General features: G+C 35.4%; 1 protein-coding gene across 1 annotated transcript; it reads right to left on the bottom strand.

Moving 5' to 3' along the window:
- Positions 1 to 2606: 2606 nt before the first annotated feature.
- On the bottom strand, positions 2607 to 21562 carry pla2g4aa (phospholipase A2, group IVAa (cytosolic, calcium-dependent)). The gene is made up of 18 exons (XM_048162514.1): positions 21411 to 21562; positions 21113 to 21200; positions 20659 to 20740; positions 20422 to 20570; positions 19071 to 19184; positions 18924 to 18961; positions 18631 to 18775; positions 18374 to 18510; positions 18023 to 18245; positions 16376 to 16490; positions 15746 to 15883; positions 13095 to 13184; positions 12341 to 12406; positions 11296 to 11535; positions 7306 to 7490; positions 6491 to 6680; positions 5072 to 5229; positions 2607 to 4976 (listed from the first exon to the last, which is right to left on the bottom strand). The coding sequence occupies exons 2-18, from the start codon at positions 21143 to 21145 to the stop codon at positions 4845 to 4847; spliced, it is 2235 nt and encodes a 744-aa protein (XP_048018471.1). The 5' UTR covers positions 21146 to 21200; positions 21411 to 21562; the 3' UTR covers positions 2607 to 4844.
- Positions 21563 to 21897: the final 335 nt, after the last annotated feature.

Here is a 21897-nt window from a genome sequence, read left to right as displayed (position 1 = left end):
ATTAACACCTAACGTTACACGTGTCATCTCTAGACGGCACCACTTTTTTTTTTTTTTTACAATTTGGTTTGGACTTTGTTGGAAAAGGCGTTTGATGTGTATATTTACAGCTATGTAAAACAGATATTTCCAATTTAATACTCCCCCAACCTTTTTTGACTTCTTTTGACCTCTTTCTTTTAGGTTTTAATCAGTGACATGAATGTAGTTAACTCTTTTTATTCTTAATAATGTTGTCCTGCACTATATTATTATAGTGATGTGTTTTACTGATGTACTGTACATGAGTTAATACTGAATAATTGTGATTTCTCCAGCAGTCCAGCAGATGGCGATATAGGCTAAATGAATGCGTTTCCAAAGTTGAAAAGCGCTCATTCATGCTATCAAATTTGATTAGCAAGCAATGCCAAAATGTTCTACCAATGCAATTAGGGGATCTGAGTAGATAGACATTTGACATTTTAGAATTAACAACCATTAAAAAAAATCAATTCATTATATGAGTCATTCCACGAAACCGGTACGATTTGAGTCCCTCTGACCTTTTTCAGTGTATTTTATCTCCCTCCTGAAAAATCCAGGCTGGTCATAGCTGGTTTTAGAGGAGTTTTGACCTTTGACCAGCTTAAACCAGCTGAACACCTGCTAACCCAGGCTGGGAGACCAGCTTGACCAGCTAAGCCAGGCTGGGAGACAAGCTAAAACCAGCTACTTCCAGCTTAAAACAGCTAAGACCAGTCAACCAGCTTAGGCTGGTTTTAGCTGGATTTTTCAGTCACCAAAATATATTTTTAAAAGCTTTTTGTATTAATTGAAATGTCTCCTTTAATAATGTTTAAAAACATGATACATTTTATGTTTATATTAGAAATTATTTTGCTTTTTTTCAGTTGACACCACCTATTTTGTCATGTCCCTCAAGGCCTTCTATGAAAGTGTACTTGGGATATGAATAATAAAATGAGAAAAAAGATACATTTTGCCATTCCCATAAATATCCATCTGTGATTTTTTGCTGGTAATGTTTTTTTCTAAGTAAATTCATGATTATCCATTAAAATCACATTATTTAGTTCCGTACCTCAGTAACCCCTCAACTCTGTTACACAAACCATTCTCTTATGTGACACCATTAATAGGAAGTGACATCATAGAAGTCTTCTGAACAGCATTGTGAGCAGACATTGGCAAGTTACCACCTTCTTTATGAATTATAACTAAATTATGTTGTAAAATTGTGTTTGTCAAGCTTAAACCCTGTTACATCAATTAAAGATAGAAAACTATTACTTGTGAAAATGATCTTTGTTATTTCAACATTATTCATGATTTCTTAATATCATGCATGCCATGCGCTCTCGATTTATTCACTAGATTTAGAGCAGTGGCCAATTTGGTCTCACTTTTTTTTATTATTATTATTTTTTTAAGTTTTTAAAGTTTGTTGAACTCTGTCTGAAATGTTCAGAGCAATCATAAGAATACTGATTTTAGTTCAAATTCTGAAGTTAAGCCTTTGATCACAAAGGATGAGGTTGCTGGCTTTAGTATAACAAAAGTGTGAGACTTTATGTAACTTTTATATTTGCAATTACTGAATTAGTGTGAGGGTCATCTGATTAAAATGATGATTTTATCACAAATACACAGAGAGCTCCCATAGTGTCCATAACTTAAAATAATGACCAATAATAATAGGGATTTATGAAAATATGTTTTTCTGGAAGTTAAATAAATCATTAATGTTGTGGGGTGTTCAGAAATGTAATACATTTTGGTAAAAAATCTAAAAACGTGCAAGTCCAAATCATACCGGTTTCATGGAATGACTCCATGAGGGTTGGTTTGAGGTGTCATGGATCGAATTTTATTAACTATTTTATTATTATTACGTTTTTGGCATCAAAATTGTTCCCTGGGCAACAGCACTCTTCAAAAAAGAACCCTTCCTAAACTTTATATGTATTGTTCAGCTGCTTGTCACACAATTTTTAGTTCACTCACCAATATGCTGGACCCTAAAAAATGATAGTAAAGTAGGCTACTTGGAAGAGGAGAAGGGAAAGGAAGTCCAAGAACACTGTGTTACTGTTCTGTTCATAAAAGATGAAAGGTATAGGCTATGTGAAAGAAATCTGTGCAGGAATACTTATACCTTGAAATCTTGTCAGCTGATACAAGACTGAGGCAGTATGCATGGGATTTTATAAATTATTTAACATAATTTGTCTTATTTTACATAGGCTAATATATTAACAATAACAACTATACGTTGCTTTTCAGTTGTGAGGATTTGCATTTTAAATTCAGTTTACTGTAAAGTACCTTCAGGAAATTCCTAACAACCGCAGTTTTTCCCAGCAACCAGACATTTCCTCAAATGAGGTGCCTTTTTGCCAAAACTGTAAAAAAAAAAAAACTTGTGTGATTTCCACAGTAAAGTGTTTTGGTTTTGTTTAAATGACCGACAAATGAGTCACATTTTTCATCAAATATATAGCCTATTAACTATTAGTGAAATCATTGCCATATTTTGGAGTATCGTTTTAGAAGTCATTTTCTGAAAGTAAACACTTTGCATAATTCCAGAAGTCCCCAGGCGATTCATGGGTATGAATATCCTTTTATTATTTTTATGCACATCACTACACTACATGGGCTAGTAACATCACTTAAAAGTACATGACACTCATAATTCTGTTGTGTATACATGAATCATACAAACATACAGTATTTCACTTTCAAAGGATCTGACCGTTGTGGCGTTCGCAACATCATAATCAAGTTTATACAAACCCAACCGTACAGACCACAAACAGCAAGGAATGTCTAAAGGATGGTATTTATTTTGGGTTGGGTTAAAGTGCACTCTAACACTTAAGGTCTATTTTTACCATACAACCAGTCTTTCCAGTATCTATACCTTCCAACTTTATCCTACTGACCTGAGTTCAGTTATATGAATGACCTTACCTGATCCACTTTAATCGCTTTATTCCCATTGACATTTATTTCAAATGTTTGATTTTGAAATATACAAACTTAAAAAGAATTTTAAAACATTTAAAAAAAAAAAAAAAAAATTAAGCATACAAATAAATAACCGTGTGTACACTTTCATCATGTAAACCAGAGGAATGACTATGCGGGAAGTTAGATGTTGTATGTCCCATAATTTGCCACAAATATCTGATACAAACAGGAAATGAGGACATTTTCACAACATGTTCCTGACACCTCACAAAGAGGTGGAGTCCTGCGTCGGAGATGTGAGATGGCGTTTCACCTTCTTCCTTTCACCCCTTGGGCAGGAGAACACATTTGTAAGCAAAATAAATAAAAGCAGCTAAATCCAGTTCCTAAGCAATGAATATTTCGTTGAAAAATGAGATGAATCCTGTCCTGAAGGCAAGGCTTACCACCAACCATCTACTGGTCATAGGTACGTCACAGTAGAACCGAATGGAGAACATAAATTGTTTTCTAATCACATAAGGAGCAGCATGTCCCGAGGCTCAAGCCACCACTGAGAGCATAAATTACTCTCAGAACAGTATTTACTGCTTAAATGTCAAGTGAAAACAAAGCTGCCAGTATTTGGCTCCGTAGAGAAGCACACAGCCAGAATTGTAAGCATTTTAACATTAAAGGTGTGGAGAATTTGACCACATGACTTATAAATCATTTTGGAATGAAGTACACATAAAAAAAAAGAAGGAAAATGGTCCACACCGAATCACAGAATAATGGCTCTCACTTACAAAGTGTTTCGTGTCCCCTGCCCATTGAGTACTTGTTTATTAAATTTGGGCTAATTTGATAAGTTTTCAGTGACCTATAAGAGTGCAGTACTCTCAGCTCTCAGTTCAGTTAACACATTTTAACATACTGAAATATATTCCACAGAAATTCTCCCAAAATCAGTGCTGAAATACAAAAAAATGTCTGTAGATTCTGTCCCTGATTCTGCATTCCAGATGTCAGAGGTGGCATAACTTGAATTGAAATTGTCCATTTCCCACCTTTAGATCATTCCAGACAACCAGGATCTCAGAATTGTCCCACCTCTACTTTAAAATAACCAACTGAATGTCACTTTGTTTGTCGCCATCTCGGAAATGATATCAAATGGTGCTTCTCATTGAAGTCAGAGTTGGTACCAGTGTTATTTATTTAGTATGTGTTATTATTTTAGTATTATTGATATAGAGGGTATGCATTGATGTCACTTTTCCACCAGAACATGTCCTCTCAGCCGGACTGAGTGACAAAAGAGCCTGCTGCATGATTGGATTTAATAAGGGAAACTGCGAAAACCCAAGTAACACAAATGATTATCAGTTTAAAGTAAAGGTTGGACTCGATAAAGTTCCTTAAAACTTACCAAAGATCCAGTGATCCATGGATATTGACATGCAGCCAGGAATAGTGTTTCCTGACATGTGCCTGATGTCACATGCATTCCCTCTATATAGTTAACATTTTTAATTAGTTTTAATTTTTATTTTCAGTTTTAGTGATTTTTTGGTCATTTTTATTATTTAAATATTTGTATTAAATTGTATTTCAGTTCATGAAAATGTTGTTTTATGGTTTTAGTTTATGATGATAACCCTGGCTGCTTCGAATTTAATGTGTCTGACCTCAAGCATCTTTGCAGGAGGTGGGAAAATTCAGTATTGTCTGGAATGCAACATAAAAAAATTATACTGTAATAAGGTCAATTCAATCTTGTGTGATGAATCTGCTCACAGATTTTCGTCAAGCACTAGTGGACCAATGCCTTCTCACACGTCAAGGCTTTTGCGTATAGTTGTTTGCATAGCTATCTGTTAGGTGTGTCATTTTGAAATGCTGGTATCTCGTTTCAGGAACTTCTTGTTTTCAATTTCATTGAGTGACAGGGAAACCGAACAGCACGATGGGTTCTCTCGTCTCCGCAGAATGCTGTCTTTAATAGCCTCTTTTATGACCTACAAAACAAAACAGAGTCATGTAGAATGAAGACCAAACACTTAATTGCTTAATTGAAGGTGTTTGAATCAGAGTTTGAAGGAGTAGAACTGACCTCAATGTTGTTGAGCGTGTTGAACTCCATGAGGTCATGAAGCCTCCTGAAGGCCTGGTTGGAGTACTTGAAGTTGAAAGTAGAGAAGGGAGAGGCTGGATCGTCAAATATGTCGAAGTCGCCAAACTCTATATCTTTGTCGGAATCTCTAGGAACTCCTTCAAGAAAACAAAGGAGAAAAAGGAGTTCACATGATCCATAATACATATTTTAATTAGTGACCTAGAAATAGTGCAGAATCTGATTTGATGGTCTCAGACAAACAAACAAAAAATCTTAATGACCCCAAACTTTTGAATGGTTTTAGTTGAGTTATGTGCACTGACAAATAATATATTGACACAACTTTCTATTCTATTTCTATATTCTATAAACAAACAAACAGCACAATTTGAAAGCAAATCACTGTGGTTCTTGTTCATGAATAAGTGGACCAAATTGTTCAATCAGAGTGAACTGAACAATGGAGCCACAGAGTCTGAATCATAAGACTGAATCTGTCAGACGACTCACTACTTTAATCAGTTGGAATGACTCACTTCCTAACTCAACCACAGGTCATGTCTGACATGAAATGAGATGAGAACTGTTTCTGTTACTCATACTTAAAAAATGTTAAAAACATAAATTCCTAAAGGTAGTGAAACTTAAAGGGTTAGTTCACCCAAAAATGAAAATGATGTCATTAATGACTCACCCTCATGTCGTTCCAAACCCGTAAGACCTCCGTTCATCTTCGGAACACAGTTTAAGATATTTTAGATTTAGTCCGAGAGCTTTCTGTCCCTCCATTGAAAATGTATGTACGGTATACTGTCCATGTCCAGAAAGGTAATAAAAACATCATCAAAGTAGTCCATGTGACATCAGTGGGTCAGTTAGAATTTTTTGAAGCATCGAAAATACAGAATATAGAAGACTTGCATTTTTTTGCTCAGCCATATTAATTTGAACCCGAATAGCTGCGTTAGCAAGCGTCTTACATCAGCAGCGTCACTGCGGAGTCGTGAACGCGGATTGACAACAGACCCGGAAGAGAAGACAATGCTGAATAAAGTCGTAGTTTTTGTTATTTTTGGACCAAAATGTATTTTCGATGCTTCAACAAATTCTAACTAACCCACTGATGTCACATGGACTACTTTGATGATGTTTTTATTACCTTTCTGGACATGGACAGTCTACCGTACATACATTTTCAATGGAGGGACAGAAAGCTAAATCTAAAATCTAAATCTAAAATATCTTAAACTGTGTTCCGATGATGAACGGAGGTCTTACGGGTTTGGAACGACATGAGGGTGAATCATTAATGACATAATTTTCATTTTTGGGTGAACTAACCCTTTAAAACTACTATCAGTATTTACTGACTGGTTGTTCTTATACATGTGTAGCATTATAATGTCATTCTCTCACCTGGGGCTTTAAAGTTCCGAAAGTTGATGTTGGCCAAGACAAAATGAATGACTGTGGGACAGTTCTTTTCTCCCTTATTGGGTTTGAACACATAGCACTCTTTCAGACCCTCTCGGTCAAATACTTTCGAATCGATCTTGGGAAACGGCAGCTTATTCATTCGGGCCCATTTTTCAGCCAGCAGTAATTCCTAACACAGACAAACAAGGACATATTTAGATGACAGTTACACTAGAAACAAACACTACCGTTCAAAAGTTTGGAGTGAGTATGATTTTTTTATTTAATTGATACTTTTATTTAGAAAGAACACATTAAATTAATCAAAAGTGACGGTAAACACATTTAAAATGTTCCAAAAGAATTCTATTACAAATAAATGCTGTTCTTTTCAATTCCTCATTCAACATTAATAATATTTTTTCTTGATCACCAAATCTGCATATTAGAATGATTTCTGATGGATCATGTGACTCTGAAGACTGGATTTTTGATCAAATAAATGCAGCCTTGGTGGGCATAAGAGACTTCCTTCAAAAAAAAAATCTAAAATATCTTACCGACCCCAAACTTTAAATGGAGGTGTATATGACCAAGACCCATTCTGCTATTCTCAGTGCAACCACGTTTAAAACACAGGCAAAAACCAATGAAAGTGATATTTCTCCGTCTACTTCCTTTTTACTGACACCACAATCTGCATTGTGTGACATTTCCCAGTTTATCTAAACTTTTCTGATGTAAATCCACATTTGGATATATTCATATTATTCTTTATATGTACGTCATGCACAAGCCTGAGGGCAGACACTCACTTTAAATGGCGGGCTGGAGTCACTGGGCCTGGCTGAGAAGTCAAAGGAAATGATTAGGTCAACTCCTCTCTGAGGTCGCAGAATGATAGGATAGGGAAGGTTAAAGGTCAGGCCGCTGTCCACCACATGGATTTTTTTACTCTTCACATCTAGTGGCTCATAGATTCGATCAAACTCATCAGGATCTGCAGGAAAGATTCATTTGAATGTTACCATTGTGGTTTGTGGCAATAACATAAAGGAACTACAGGATGTCGTCAGTAACATTCACCTAGTTGTTTGTGAGTAATGAAGATTCTATGTTGCAGGTTTTGCAACAATGTCATCATTTATTCAACATTACTGTACAAATTCTTACAAGAGCTTATCTTTTTTCTCACACTCAACTGTTAACAGGAAGTAGACTACTGCTGAGCCACAGATACACTGACAGTTCTATTATTATCATCAGTAATTATCAAGTGAAACCCTGCCTTTACTCATCAGCAAACTAACATGCTCAAAACTGCTTCATTTTAAAATCAGTCATTGATCTTGCAGTGATATGGATGAGTCCAAGATGCTTCCTGTGTGATGTGTTGAGGTATTTCTGTATATTTAACCCCTGGGAGAAAAGTTAATCTGCAGTGGGTGTGTTGGTATTTCTTAGATGTGAGAAGTTTTGAGCTGACTAACTGACATCCTCCCACTCAGGCACCAAATAATGTTTGAAAGCCATCATCAAGTCCTGTGGCACCTGACTAGATTTCAGCCTATTGTTCCACCTACGGTCCGTCACACCCATTTCTTTTAACCGCATACTTCACAAGACCCAGTTAAGTAGAGGTTTCAGGCATTAAGAAAAACATAGAGTAAAATTCTGGACCAAAACGTTAAAGGTTTAAATCTTGCGAAGGATGATCCTTGAATTGTCACTATTGTGCCTTTGAACTAGGCACTTTACGGTCAGTCAGGGGTTTACAAAAAAATAAAAAAATAAAAAAAACCGCCTCTAGAGGTACTTATTCAAAATAAAGGAGTAGCTTGGTGACGCCTTGATTTCGCGGAATCACGGGAGGTGTTATCTTCACATCTACAGGCGGTGGAAAGGAATCCGATGAGACTCTTGCAGAATTTATAAACATGGATGAGCTAATGTATTAAAGATTTATTAACATTACTGTAGTATGAAGCAGGGTGTGGTAGAAAACCATTGGAGCAGAATGAGCGATTGCTAATGAGAGACGAGCGTGACACACAACTCGAGAGCAGTTAAGCTTTTATTATGCCGCAGACGAGTGCTTCCGCTTCTTCCGGTCATGAGTATGTGAGGTAACGCGGCACTGTTTTATTAGGTACATTTGTGTGGAAAGTTGTTATAATGCTACTCTGTGCGCTCAGCAGCTGCTATGAGACCCTTGTTGCACACTGCAGTAAGCTAGATCGATATTAGGCAGGGTAAAACATGGTACTCATTGTAAATCAAGAAAACACGATTTAAACAGTAAGACTTACTGTGTTTAGCTATATACAGCGCCCTCCACAATTATTGGCACCCTTAGTAAATATGAGCAAAGGTGGCTGTGAAAATAAATCTGCATCATTTATCCTTTTGATCTTTCATTCAAAAAATTCACAAAATTCTAACCTTTCATCAAAGAAAAACAATTGAAAGTGGGGGGAAACTCACATTATGAAATAAATGTTTTTCTCCAATACGTGTTGGCCACAATTATTGGCACCCCTAGAAATTCTTATGAGTAAAATATCTCTGAAGTATATTCCCATTCATATTAAATTTTTTTTAGCACACTAGGGTGACTAGGAGCATGAAACTGTCCAGCCATGACTTCCTGTTCCACAGGAATATAAACATGAGGAAACACAAATGCCAAATTCCCGTAATCATTCATCACAATGAGTAAAACCAAAGAATATAGTTCTGATGTGCAACAAAAGATTGTTGGGCTTCACAAAATAGAAAGTGGCTTTAAGAAAATGCCTAAAACATTGAAAATCCCCATTTCCACTATCAGGGCAATAATTAAGAAGTTCAGCATATTCAGTTGTCAGACAAGACTGGAACTTCAAATGGGACCGGCTTCTATGGTCAGATGAAACTAAAAAAAGAGCTTTTTGGCAGCAAACCCACCAGATGGGTTTGGTGCACACATGGATAAAAAGTACCCCATGTCAACGGTTAAATATGCTGCTGGATCTTTAATGTTGTGGGCCTATTTTTCTGCTGGAGGTCCTGGACGTCTTGTTCAGATACATGGCATCATGGATTCTATCAAATGCCGCTTCTGCCGCGTAATTTCCAAAATGACCAACGCAATCTATCAAAAACAGCATAAATTAGCCTCTGGTTTAAGACATGCTTTAAATAATGCGTTAAATAATGGTGCAAATACCAGACTAGCGCAAACCTTAGTAAATCACCTTGCATGATTCATTTAAAGGTGCCTCAAAATTCAAAAATTGAATTTATCTTGGCATAGTTAAATAACAAGAGTTCAGTACATGGAAATGACATACAGTGAGTCTCAAACTCCATTGTTTCCTCCTTCTTATATAAATCTCATTTGTTTAAAAGACCTCAGAAGAACAGGCGAATCTCAATATAACACCAACGGTTACGTAACAGTCGGGGTGTACGCCCCCAATATTTGCATATGCCAGCCCACGTTTCCAACATTATAAAAGGCATTAGACAAGGGCAGCCAGTATTAACGTCTGGATGTGCACAACCAAATCATCAGACTAGGTAAGCAAGCAAGAACAATAGCGAAAAATGGCAGATGGAGCAATAATAACTGACATGATCCATGATAACATGATATTTTTAGTGATATTTGTAAACTGTCTTTCTAAATGTTTCATTAGCATGTTGCTAATGTACTGTTAAAGTTAAAGTTACCATCGGTTAAAGTTAAAGTTACCATCGGTTAAAGTTACCATCGGTTATTACTGTATTCATGGAGACAAGAGAGCCGTCGCTATTTTCATTTCTGCAGTCTGTATAATTCATAAACACAACTTCATTCTTTATAAATCTCTCCAACAGTGTAGCATTAGCCGTTAGCCACGGATCACAGCCTCAAACTCATTCAGAATCAGAAGTAAACAATATAACAGTATACAATACTCACATAATCCGACGCATGCATGCCGCATGCATGACGAACACTTTGTAAAGATCCACTTTGAGGGTTATATTAGCTGTGTAAACTTTGTTAAGGCACTGTTTAAGGCAAGCGTGAGCTCTTTGGGTGGAGAGCACGAGATTTAAAGGGGCCGCACAGCATAAATCGGCTCGTATTTAATGATGCCCCAAAATAGGCAGTTAAAAAAATTAATTAAAAAAAATCTATGGGGTATTTTGAGCTGAAACTTCACAGACACATTCAGGAGACACCTTAGACTTATATTACATCTTTTAAAAACATAATCTTTAAATACATAAAATAAAGTTAATCAATCAATTCATTTAAATACTCTCCTCCCATAAATTTTGTATCTGAAAGGGAAACTCCTACAAATGCATAAGCAACAAGGTCAGCCACAAAAATAGCATGCCTTTTCAGTGCTAATTATTCATGTGTCTTTAGAAAATGCTGACAGATGTTTTTTAATGCCAAAAGAGGATTTGCGCTGGCACAAGCTCTTAGTAAATCTGGCCCCTAATATTACAAAAGATAAAGTTTCTAGATTTTCCAGATAATATTAATCCCTTCTCTACACTAAATATGATCATTTTAGAACAACACAGAATAAATTTAACAACACCAAACAAATGTCTTTATAATATCACACTTTAATAATTTCCCAGATTTTACTCATATAGTATAATGAGGTTGTATATATTAAAATAAATGACTTTTCTATTTATAATAGACTTTCTGTTTTAGGAAGGGGGTCCTCGCAAGGGGATCATCATATTTGACCGTTCTTGGCATAACAATGTTTGTAAATGTGCATAAAAGTGGCAGCTAAATGATTAATTAGTACCTGTAACAGCATCAACCTCCTCATCCACAGAGGTCTGGCTCATGATGCCGGTGAAGGGAGAGAAGGGCAGGGAAGAGTTTAGGTTGAGTCCCAGCATGAAATTGTGCACCTTGCCGGCGCGGCCCTCACGTGTGGTGAACAGGGTGCTGTCCCCCATAATGGAGGTCAACATGCGCTGAACCCAGCTGGCCTGAGCGTGACGCTGCCGCTCATCTTCTGCCTCTGTGGACTCCGTGCCCCCTAGAAGAGAAACAGAAACAAACAATGAGTCTCTTGCTCCTTTTTTTTTCCAGATTTTCACCTACTATGCCAATATTTTCACTGAACCAAAAACATTTTTTTTTTTTTTTGTATTTTATATGCCTCAGAAAGATATACTTATATAGCTTTATATAACTGTATACATTTATTTTTTTAACACTCCAAATTTATTAGTTTTTTTTTTTTTTTTGCAATAATAGCTGAAATTGCAACCAAATGCAACTATAATCAATGAAAGTTATGAATACATTCACACACTTTTACTGGAAAATGACTGCATATGGTGCAAAACATTAAGACAGTTAGATAATGCTACCTTGGTAACAAACAAATAATTAGACAAAAGATTAAACAGTTAGATAATGTTACCTTGGTAACAAACAAATAATTAGACAAAACATTAAACAGTTAGATAATGTTACCTTAAATAAATGCCGTTGTAAATAAATAAGTAAATAAAATATAAATAGATAAAAAATTTTAGACTATTAAATAAATTTACCTTGGTAATGATAGATAGATAGATAGATAGATAGATAGATAGATAGATAGATAGATAGATAGATAGATAATGTTCAGCATATCACAAAAGAAAAAGTTTAAGGCATAAAAACATGTACACGATGAATAAACACAGGATGTAATGATGCGACACTAAATGACAGTCCTGACAACTGGCCCAAAACTCCCCAGGCCAACAGGCCATCCTTATTGTTGAGCCCTGAATTGAACTGAGCATGTCTGTGAGAGAGAAAGTAAAACAGAAAAAAGAGTTCTTTCTCACCTCTTTGAGTTTCCTCATCATTATCTGCTGAATCATCACCCACAATATGCTCTGGCTTAATTTGCTCTGAAAAACAGAAGATGCAAACAGTATTACCAAAACAGCCTCTTTCTTTCCCCGAACTGAGTTTCACACTATGGGTGAACCTCAAAAAAAGGCATTTAAATTTTGCCTAGAAAAAGCATATTTTTATGAACATTAAGGTTTTGTGCACTGTGGTCCCCTGATTATTAATAGCCTACAAATAGCACATAGTTGTATTTGTGAGTGTACATCATGATAGTATTTGTTGTGCTGAATTAATAACTTGATTACAGTAACGAGAGTGTGGTGGAAAATAAAGTGTCAGTGCAGAAAACCTATAACAGCCCTAAAAGTCTTAAAAAAACTTAATTTTATTTATAAACATAAACATACCAAACAAACTCATCTGTTAGTGTTATATGTTGCTTTACTTCAACTTTGAATATTTGCAAGGGGTTTGACTGAGGTCACACATCAATAGTGTGTAGATCCCTGTGTTAATCTTATCATTTCCACACCAACACTGTGCACTCATGTGTGTCAACTGTACGTTTGCACTAGAAGAACTAGTAATGGCACATTTTAGTATGTTACAGGAATACAAACTTGCTGATAAGATAATCTAACTGGTCCAACATTTGTGTTCTCTTGAAATATGGTGCAATTTATTCCATTCATCAAGTTCTTTGGCTCTGACAGCTCAAAGAATAAGAGCAACAATCTTACTCACCCAGCTCCTCCTCCATTGTGCTACTGCTGGTTGTCTCCTTCACCCCCAAAACCCGGTTAAAGAGGATGGAGAAAGCACTCCCCCATACACCTGCAGCACACACACTTGCATCAAACACTTTACAATGCTACAGCAAACAATACATGGAGACCCGGACCTCTGTATTTTTCTGAGGTGTATATAATAATGGTTGTGAAATAATAGAGAATGTAAAGCTGACGTCACGCTGTATTGAGTTCAGGGTAACTGTCTTGTTTAAATGCCGTATTAGGAGGATCGCGCTACCGCTACCCTTCGGCTAGTGAGTTTAGGGCAGTATTTTGATTTTCTGTCATGATTATGAAAAATGTCACCATTGTAGGTCATTCCTGCTGCATCGAGAACAGCCACAGAAACTCACATCATCGTTCAGGGAGAAAACCGTACAATGTAATACGTTTTTCGCCTTTTCTACGTGTAAAAACACCAAGGAAAGCAGGTTGAGAAGGTGACAAGAAGACGTTGGGTAGCAAATCTAGTAATAATCACATTGCTTTGTGTTTAAAATAACATAACTGTTCACAAGCTTCTACAGATTTGATTTTGGTTGTCATTTGTTGAAATAAATATTTAAAAAAAAAAAACAGTGTGTCAGTGTCTGTCAACTGAATGTGTGTCCCACAATTTTATTTTACTAAACTAGTACTTCATATTAATAAACTTTTCTGGTAACAGAAGGCTACATAAACAGAATTCACACAAGTGTTAGCTCAAGTAGAAAAGATCCCTACACAATCAGGTTACCACAGTTTACACACTGATAAACTATTCATAACATGTGAACTCAACTGTTACAGATATAATCTGTTCTAAGATGAGATGTACAGTAAATCTGAACAAGTAAACAGCAAAACATTTTTCGAACTAGTGAACCCAACCCAACGGTTACAGGCATAATAACCATCTGTTTCGCTTCAAGATAATATATAAATTAGAACAAAGCATGCTGCAACATATTTAAAAAAGTTATCTAAATATCGACAATTGAAAAATTACTGAAAACATGCCAGGGTCTAAGCCAATCACAACCAACAGCCCACTAAAATCAATCTATAGGCTTCTTTCTAGATTTTAATATTAAAATGCAAACTGTTTATTGGAATCCTGTAAATCCAAAATTTTAATAACTTCAGACACTATGGTCAACAAAGAAAGTGTGGATAGTCTTTTTTGAGTCGTTGTTGTCCTCAGCTCATTTTATTCGCTTATATTTAATTAACAAAATAAATTTAAAATGTTTTACTCCCTCCAAAGAAACCGTTTTCCGAAACAGGAGTGCATGGTCTTGTTTGCAATAATGACATCTATACAGCTACATAGTTTTGTGAGGTTTTGAACTGAAAATAAAGCTAAAAACTCTCCCTGCCCCTTTCTTGTTTGCCAATAGCAGCAGCTGCAAAGTACAACGTGAAAGTGCAAAGCAGACGCTCTGTAGTTGATTGACACATCCATGAGTGAGGCAGTTTATTGACATTAATTGCATGCCCCCAAACCCCCTAGCAAACTCTACTTTTTGACTCAGTAATTATGAAACTCTGCGTACGGCCCTGGATGTCTAGCTCATACTCTAACTCCTCAACTAAGAAAGGTTTAAGATGCTTGTGCAAGATTAGAGATCTTGATTCAACATAAGATGCATTTAAAAGAGTTGGTCATAGTGAGAATAAAAGTATGAAGAACATGACTATGATCAGTAAATTTTAAAATCAGCTGCACACCAAGATGTATGACATTTAATAATTTTTACTTATATAAACTATTGTAAAAAAACTTTATTTAAATACACTAAGGTTCAAAAGTTTGGGGTTGGTAAGATTTATGAATGTTTTTTAAAAAGTAAATGCTCACAAATGCTGCATTTATTTGATTGAAAATACAGTAAAAATGGTAATATTCTGAAATATTATTACAACTGAAAATAAATGTTTTCCGTTTTAATATATTTTAAAATGTAATTTTGATTCATGTGATGGTAAAGCTGAATTTTCAGCATCATTACTCCAGTGTTCAGTGTCACATGATCCTTCAGAAATCATTCTAACATGCTGATTTGATGTTCAAGAAACATTTCATATTATTATCAAAGTTGAATAATGTTCAAAAGAACAGCATTTAAAAAATAAAAAAATAAATCTTTTGTAACATTATAAATGTTTTACTGCCATTTTTGATTAATTAAATGTGTCCTTGTTGTTGGATAAAGGTATTAATATCTTTAAAAAAAATCACACTGACTCCAAACTTTGAACGATAGCGTACATATATTTTTACTAAAATATATTTTAATATAGAAGAAACTTCTGTGATCATTTTAGTGATGCAAACTGTCAAATTGGTACTGAAATGGTTAATTGGTTCAACTGGTTCATTGAACTAAAGTTTCAATTGCTATTAAAACATCCTGCTTAATGATGCAATACAATCTAAATGACAAAACTAACAGCAAATTAATCATCATGATAGTCACAATGTTGCTCACCTAAAATCAGAAATATTCAATAAATCTGATGGGAAGTATGAGTAATTGTAAAGTACATGAGTGACTGTATTGTAATTTGCATTTAGGGGTCTGAATTGGCAAACCCTTCTGAGGAAATTCAGAGCAGTCTTACCCATAAGGAAATGTAAGGGGTTTTCCTCATATTGTTTCACAACACTGCCCATGAAGAACTTGCTGCCAAACAGCCCCGGAGGCATAAAGGTGCCATATTTTGCCATGCCAATTTCATACGGGCTGAACTCCACCCAGTCTAATTAAGAAAGGAAAAAAAAAAAAACACCCAATATTATTAAATGAAAATGAAACACAAAGACAGTGCCTGACAAATACTTCCACTTAACTATCACACCTGGTTAGTCACATGCTCAGATCCCATTCAGCAGAAAACAACCTACTCACAGCGACCAGCCTCTAAAAATAGTGTGTCTAACACTTGTGGGAGGAGCTGTGGAATTTCAGACTGACTGACAGTGGGTCAATCATTAGGCCCCATAACAAATATTTGCATGTTTTCCACAGTATTAAGCAAATATAAACAAATCGATAGTGTTCAGCTTCCATGGAGGCTAGGACAAGGTGTCATGAATTTTGACTATTTTGTTTATCATGACAAGTACTGACAGTCTTTTTTCATTTCATTTTGATACTACTTATACATTCACACAGCAATAAATAATGGACAATGCAATACAATGTTATTTGGTGGCATTTGTAGCCAAATTAATGTGAACTGTCTCCTTACCAGCAAACATGAGCTCAGAAACATCAGGCTTGACATGCAGACAGGTGAAGAGAGGCATTGGGCTCTGACCTTCATTAATTTTTTCCTGCAAAGCGCTTAGTTTTGTGTCCATTCTCTGTGCAAAACACACAAAAACACACAAAGTAAGCTTAATAGTCAAACTTTTTTCTTTAGGTGTTCACAGCATCTGTGTTGAAGTAAGTCAAAAAAAATTAAATGAACAATACTTTTTTACGTAGCGTTTTCTAATAGGTTGGTACCTCAGGGCTTCTGCATAGTTTTAATACCTTTTTAAGGATTTTTTAAAAGAAAATGTAAGGAATCAATTGAAGAGAAAACAATATGTCAATATGTTCTCTAAATGTAAATGTCTAGGGAGAAACACAATGAGTTGCATTTGCAACACTTCAGAGTATGATAGATGTACATTACTTTTAAATTCATTTTAAAAACCAAAAGTAGCTTGAATCGCTCCGATTCCAACCACTAGATTATGGGAATAACTTTTACTGTACCTTCTGATCGCACTCTTCCTCAGTATTTTTGTCTTGTTTTCCAATGCAATCATCTAAAGATTCTTAAATCAAAACACATTAACTTGAGATGGAAAAAGACATAAAATATAAAGTCTTGTTTTCTGTGAAACTGATCAAAATGAAGCGAGTATATGTTTTAAAACAAGAACAAATATCTGCCAATGGGTTCAGAAAAATCAGCTTATTTCATATGGAAGTTTTCATAACTCATTAACAGATATTCTTGTTTTAAACAAACTCACTTAATTTTGTTATTTTTTAAAGACATTTTAGATTTGCATCTCAAGTAAATCAAAGATGTTTAGATATTTGTATTGGAAAACTGGGCAAAAATTCATTTTTTTCTTTTTTTTTTTTGCAGTGCATGCGACATTTAATGCCACGACTTTATGAATTCAAGACTTTCTGCTCTGATTTAAGACCTTTTTAAGGCGTTAAATTGTGCAAGGGCAAATTAAGACTGTTTAAGACATTTGAAGACCCGCACAAACCATAATACTTAAAGGAACAGTGCATATAAAAAATAAGTCTTATCATCATTTACACACCCTCATGTTGCTGCAGACTGGAACTTTCCATGGAACACAAAAAGATAAATTTTCAAGACTGTGCTAGTCAGACAGGATTTTTCCTCACATTAAGCTATCGTTTGGCTTTAGTACACTATACACTGTATATATATAAAGTTGAATTATTTTCTGATTCTTCATTTATGGTGATTTTGTGTCCTGGTTTAAGCCTACAATCTCCAGTCCCCATTAACTGTAACTGCAAAAACAAAAACAAAGATGTTTTTGTTCCTTGCTGAATAAAATAATTAATTTCTTTCTCTAATAATAATAATAAAAATTACTGATCCCAATTTTATGAACGGTAGTGCCTTCTTATATTGAGATAAATATCTTCCTGATTTACAGGGATGATCCTTTCTAAAAGAGAAGGGTCCATTTGCATTGGGATGCATAATAGAGAAACAACATACAAAGGAGTCTTTGTACTTGAACGGAGTATAAATAGAGTACAGTGGACCGCAGTTCATGCTGCTCTTGATGTCCTGCTGCAGTAAGAACTTTCAATAAACCAGTTTGTATACTTGCACACAGTATCTCACCGCTGGAATAAGAGTCTCTCCTATCAACATCCCGAAGATATCAGTGAAGGTGACAGGCTGTCCGGCCGATTTCTTCTTCCATAGTGCTTTGACGTAGCGGTTGATATTTTGGGGCAGAAGCAGTTTGAGTGGGTTATTGCTGACCCTGCTCATCAGCTCCTTATTAATATCCCCTGGGCCTTTCGCAGGAAACTCAGGGTGCGAGTACAGTGTGGACATATACCTGTGGAAAAATAGCCAATATGGACGTTTATGAGATTTTTACCACTTCTCATGTGAGTGGTGCTCGCTATGCAGAATTCTGTTCAGAATGGTCTATGGGATTTTTCTGAATATTCAAGGTTTACTGACCACGTTGATCCAGAAAGTCCTGCCGTGTATGTTGCACAGTCAAGCACCCCAGATTCATACAGAGCCTTCATCACACCAGAGAAGCCTACCATTGCACGGAAACCTCCTCCAGAGCCCACAATGGCGATAGTGGGAACCTGAGCACAAATAGAACTGCAATCACACTAACACTAACACATCCTCTAACACTAGCCACACAAATTCTTTTTTTAGTACAGCATGTTTCAGAAGGCTGTTTGTGTGGTTTTTGACTTTACCTCTCTCGGTGAGGCTGGAAGGAAGCGTGGGTTTTCCATTTTGAGAAGCTTCTTGATGGCGAGCATAACTCTGTCCCTGCGCGTCTTCATGAAAAGCTTTTCCTGATCACACAGTGCCAAGCTAAAGCGCAAGTCTGTGGACGAGCTGTACAAAAGTGATTCACATTCAGTCACTTATTCATTTTATTTGCTAAACCAATAATAATTAAAAATATATGGATCACCACAAAGGGAGCACAAAAAGGAACTCAAATATCCACTATGTGCAGAAATAAACATTACTTCATACATACCACACTTCTAAGAACAAGTCGAGGAACACTTTGGTCGTCTAGCAAGAATCAGAAGAGAATTATTGTAAACAACATGACACTTTAATTCAGTAACCATGATGTTAACAGGCTCAAAGGTGTAAACCAAAAGTAGCTTTAGGCTTTTACCTTGCCGATAGAGAGGGTCACTTGCTCTGTCTGCCCCGCTTTGAGCTTTGAGAGGCAATATTTAGCTGTGCCCAGAGTTTCATCCATTACATAATTAGCATCCATCAGTGTCATCTAAATAGACAGCATTCAAATAGCATTATAACATAGTGCTGATGTATTTTTTAATACTTCTAAACTGCAATACAACATCTTTATGAATGCTGAATAAACCATATACTGTATAAGCCAACAACAGCATAGACACACTTTTAAAGCAAAACATTTCACAAAAATAAGTTTTTTAGGTTTTAAATGCTAAAAAAAAATAGATGTACACTATCATTCAAAGATTTGGGGGGGTAAGATATTTTAATGTTTTTGAAAGAAGACTCTTATGCTCACCAAGGCTGCATTTATTAGACAGTAATATTGCGAATTATTATTAAAACAGTTATTTAAACTATTTTTTATAATATATTTTAAAATTTAATTTATTCCTGTGATGGTAAAGCTGAATTTTCAGCATCATTCCTCCAGCCTTCAGTCACATGATCCTTCAGAAATCATTCTAATATGCTGATTTGCAGCTCAAGAGACATTTCTTATTATTATTAAAGTTAAAATCATATTTTGAGGGAAACTGTGATACTTTTTTTCAGGATACTTTGATGAATAGAAAGTTCAAAAGAACATCATTTATTTGAAATAGAAATATTTTGTAACATTATAAGTGTCTTTACTGTCTCTTTATCTCTCTCTCTGTCTAGTTTAAAATCAAGACAACAAGTATTCGGGAACTTTCTGGTAATAAAACTTCTCTATGCTTATATTTAATGTGATTAACTACACCTCTCCAAGGACCCTCTATGTAAACTTGAGGGGATCTGACTTCCAAAACATCCCCTAAATATCACCATAACACCAGCTGGTTAAAAGTCGTTGCAAGCTAAGCAAGGTAATTTCACTTTGCTCAGCTTGCAACAACTTTTAACCACCTGGTGATAGGTGTCCCTTGGAGAGGTGTAATTAATCACATTAAATAGTCAAGTAAAAAATCTAGTACAACTTGTCTGCAGATTCCACTTGATCCTATTATCTAATGAATACATCAGTATTTTAAAAGAAAAGAAAATGCTTAAATATATATATATATATATATATATATATATATATAGTCAAACCAAAATGTATTCAAACACCTTGAACATTTCATTCATTAATATAGTTTTTGGTTTGACTGTATATATATATATATATATATATATATAGAAAAAGAGAGAGAGAGTAAATGATAACAGAATTTTCATTTTTGGGTGAACTATCCCTTTAATTTAGTTTAGTTTAGTAATTTAGAGTTTGAATTTTTTACCTCCAAAACATTGGTTTGTTTGGGATCCAATATAAATTCAAATGTTTCGTTCCACTTTGGGTTAATGTCATTATTTATGTGGCGTGTTCGTTTTCTTGACTCTGGTGTGGTTGGAATTGACAGTTCCACATAAGGGTCCGGGGTGTCCACTGTGAACAAACACACAGTCACTGAAGTATGAATGCTCATTTGAGGATTACTTCAAAAAGCGAGAAGACCGCATAAATATACACTCACATAAATCGCCAAATGCTCCTTTAGTCACATTTTCAGCTCTCACCACAATCACCTTCAATCTATGAGAATACTGATGCTCAACCTGCACATTTAAAAGATCCACAAAGGCAGGGATTTAGAGTGGCAAAGGCAGTAAAATGTGTATGAAGGCTATAAAGGAAGCTCATTTAACTACTGATGTAGGAAATGGACAACAGGTGATTCCCAAACAGAATTATGGCTAAACAGAAGATATGTCTCTAATGTCATAAATTCAGCATGTTAGAGTCTAAATGTTAATGCACATTTATAACAACTACAAATAAATTATGACATAAATAAAAGTTAACATTATAGTGACTAATTTATCCTGACTTAAAGCCTCTGTTATGCAAACATATTAATGAAACAGCATGCATGATACTTTAAAACGTTCCTCACTGACATGACGCTTTAAACTTAAAGAGTAACTTACAATGATGTACTGGTAGGGGTCTATGGAGGACATTCTGACGGCAATTTGGAGCTCAAGAAGGCACTTTATCTCAAGACAGTCAAAACATCTGTCAAATTAGACAATAAAAAGAGGAAGAAAAACGCACAAGAGGTTGAAACATGATACTGTCTTGTCGAATAACACACAGTTCAACGTCTTGAGACCCAAAAGTTCGCTCTCAGTTCAGAAGAAAGTATGACAGAAACTGTTGAAGTAGGATTTTGTTGCATAAGTCATTTTACGATTTCACAGAGAAATGAAACATGCAAGAACTTACCATAACTGGTGGTACAGTGATGTTGGACCCTCTCTGACAAGAAAGTCATTTCAGGAAGCCAAGAAGAATGCGCACTACTGGGCGGACTAAAGATGAGTCGTGAAAATGAATCGTTCATTTCTAAGGATTCGATTGAACCGACTCGCACATCGTTTAAATCATCCGACTGTAAGGGAGAATATAGTTTATAATTAAAAAAAAAAAAAAAAAAACATTCGACCGTAAGGGAGAATATAGTTTATAAGTAAAATAACAACAACAAATATGTAGGTGACGTGTTGTAACCATAAACATATCTTTAGATTATCTAGAAAAAACAATATAGGGCCACAAAAGTATGCTAGGCCTACAACGAATACAAAAACGTAATCGAAATTATCTGTAATAATATCAGTATTGAACAAAATATTTATTTAACCACAAAAAAGAAAACGTAAAATGGAACACTTGATCGATCACTCAAATGACTAGTGAATAGGTTACTTGA

The sequence above is a fragment of the Megalobrama amblycephala genome, linkage group LG17 (assembly GCF_018812025.1).
Source record: "Megalobrama amblycephala isolate DHTTF-2021 linkage group LG17, ASM1881202v1, whole genome shotgun sequence".
Classification (NCBI taxonomy): Eukaryota; Metazoa; Chordata; class Actinopteri; order Cypriniformes; family Xenocyprididae; genus Megalobrama; species Megalobrama amblycephala.
Note: the sequence above shows the minus strand (reverse complement) of the source record. Positions and strands in the feature narration are given on the sequence as shown.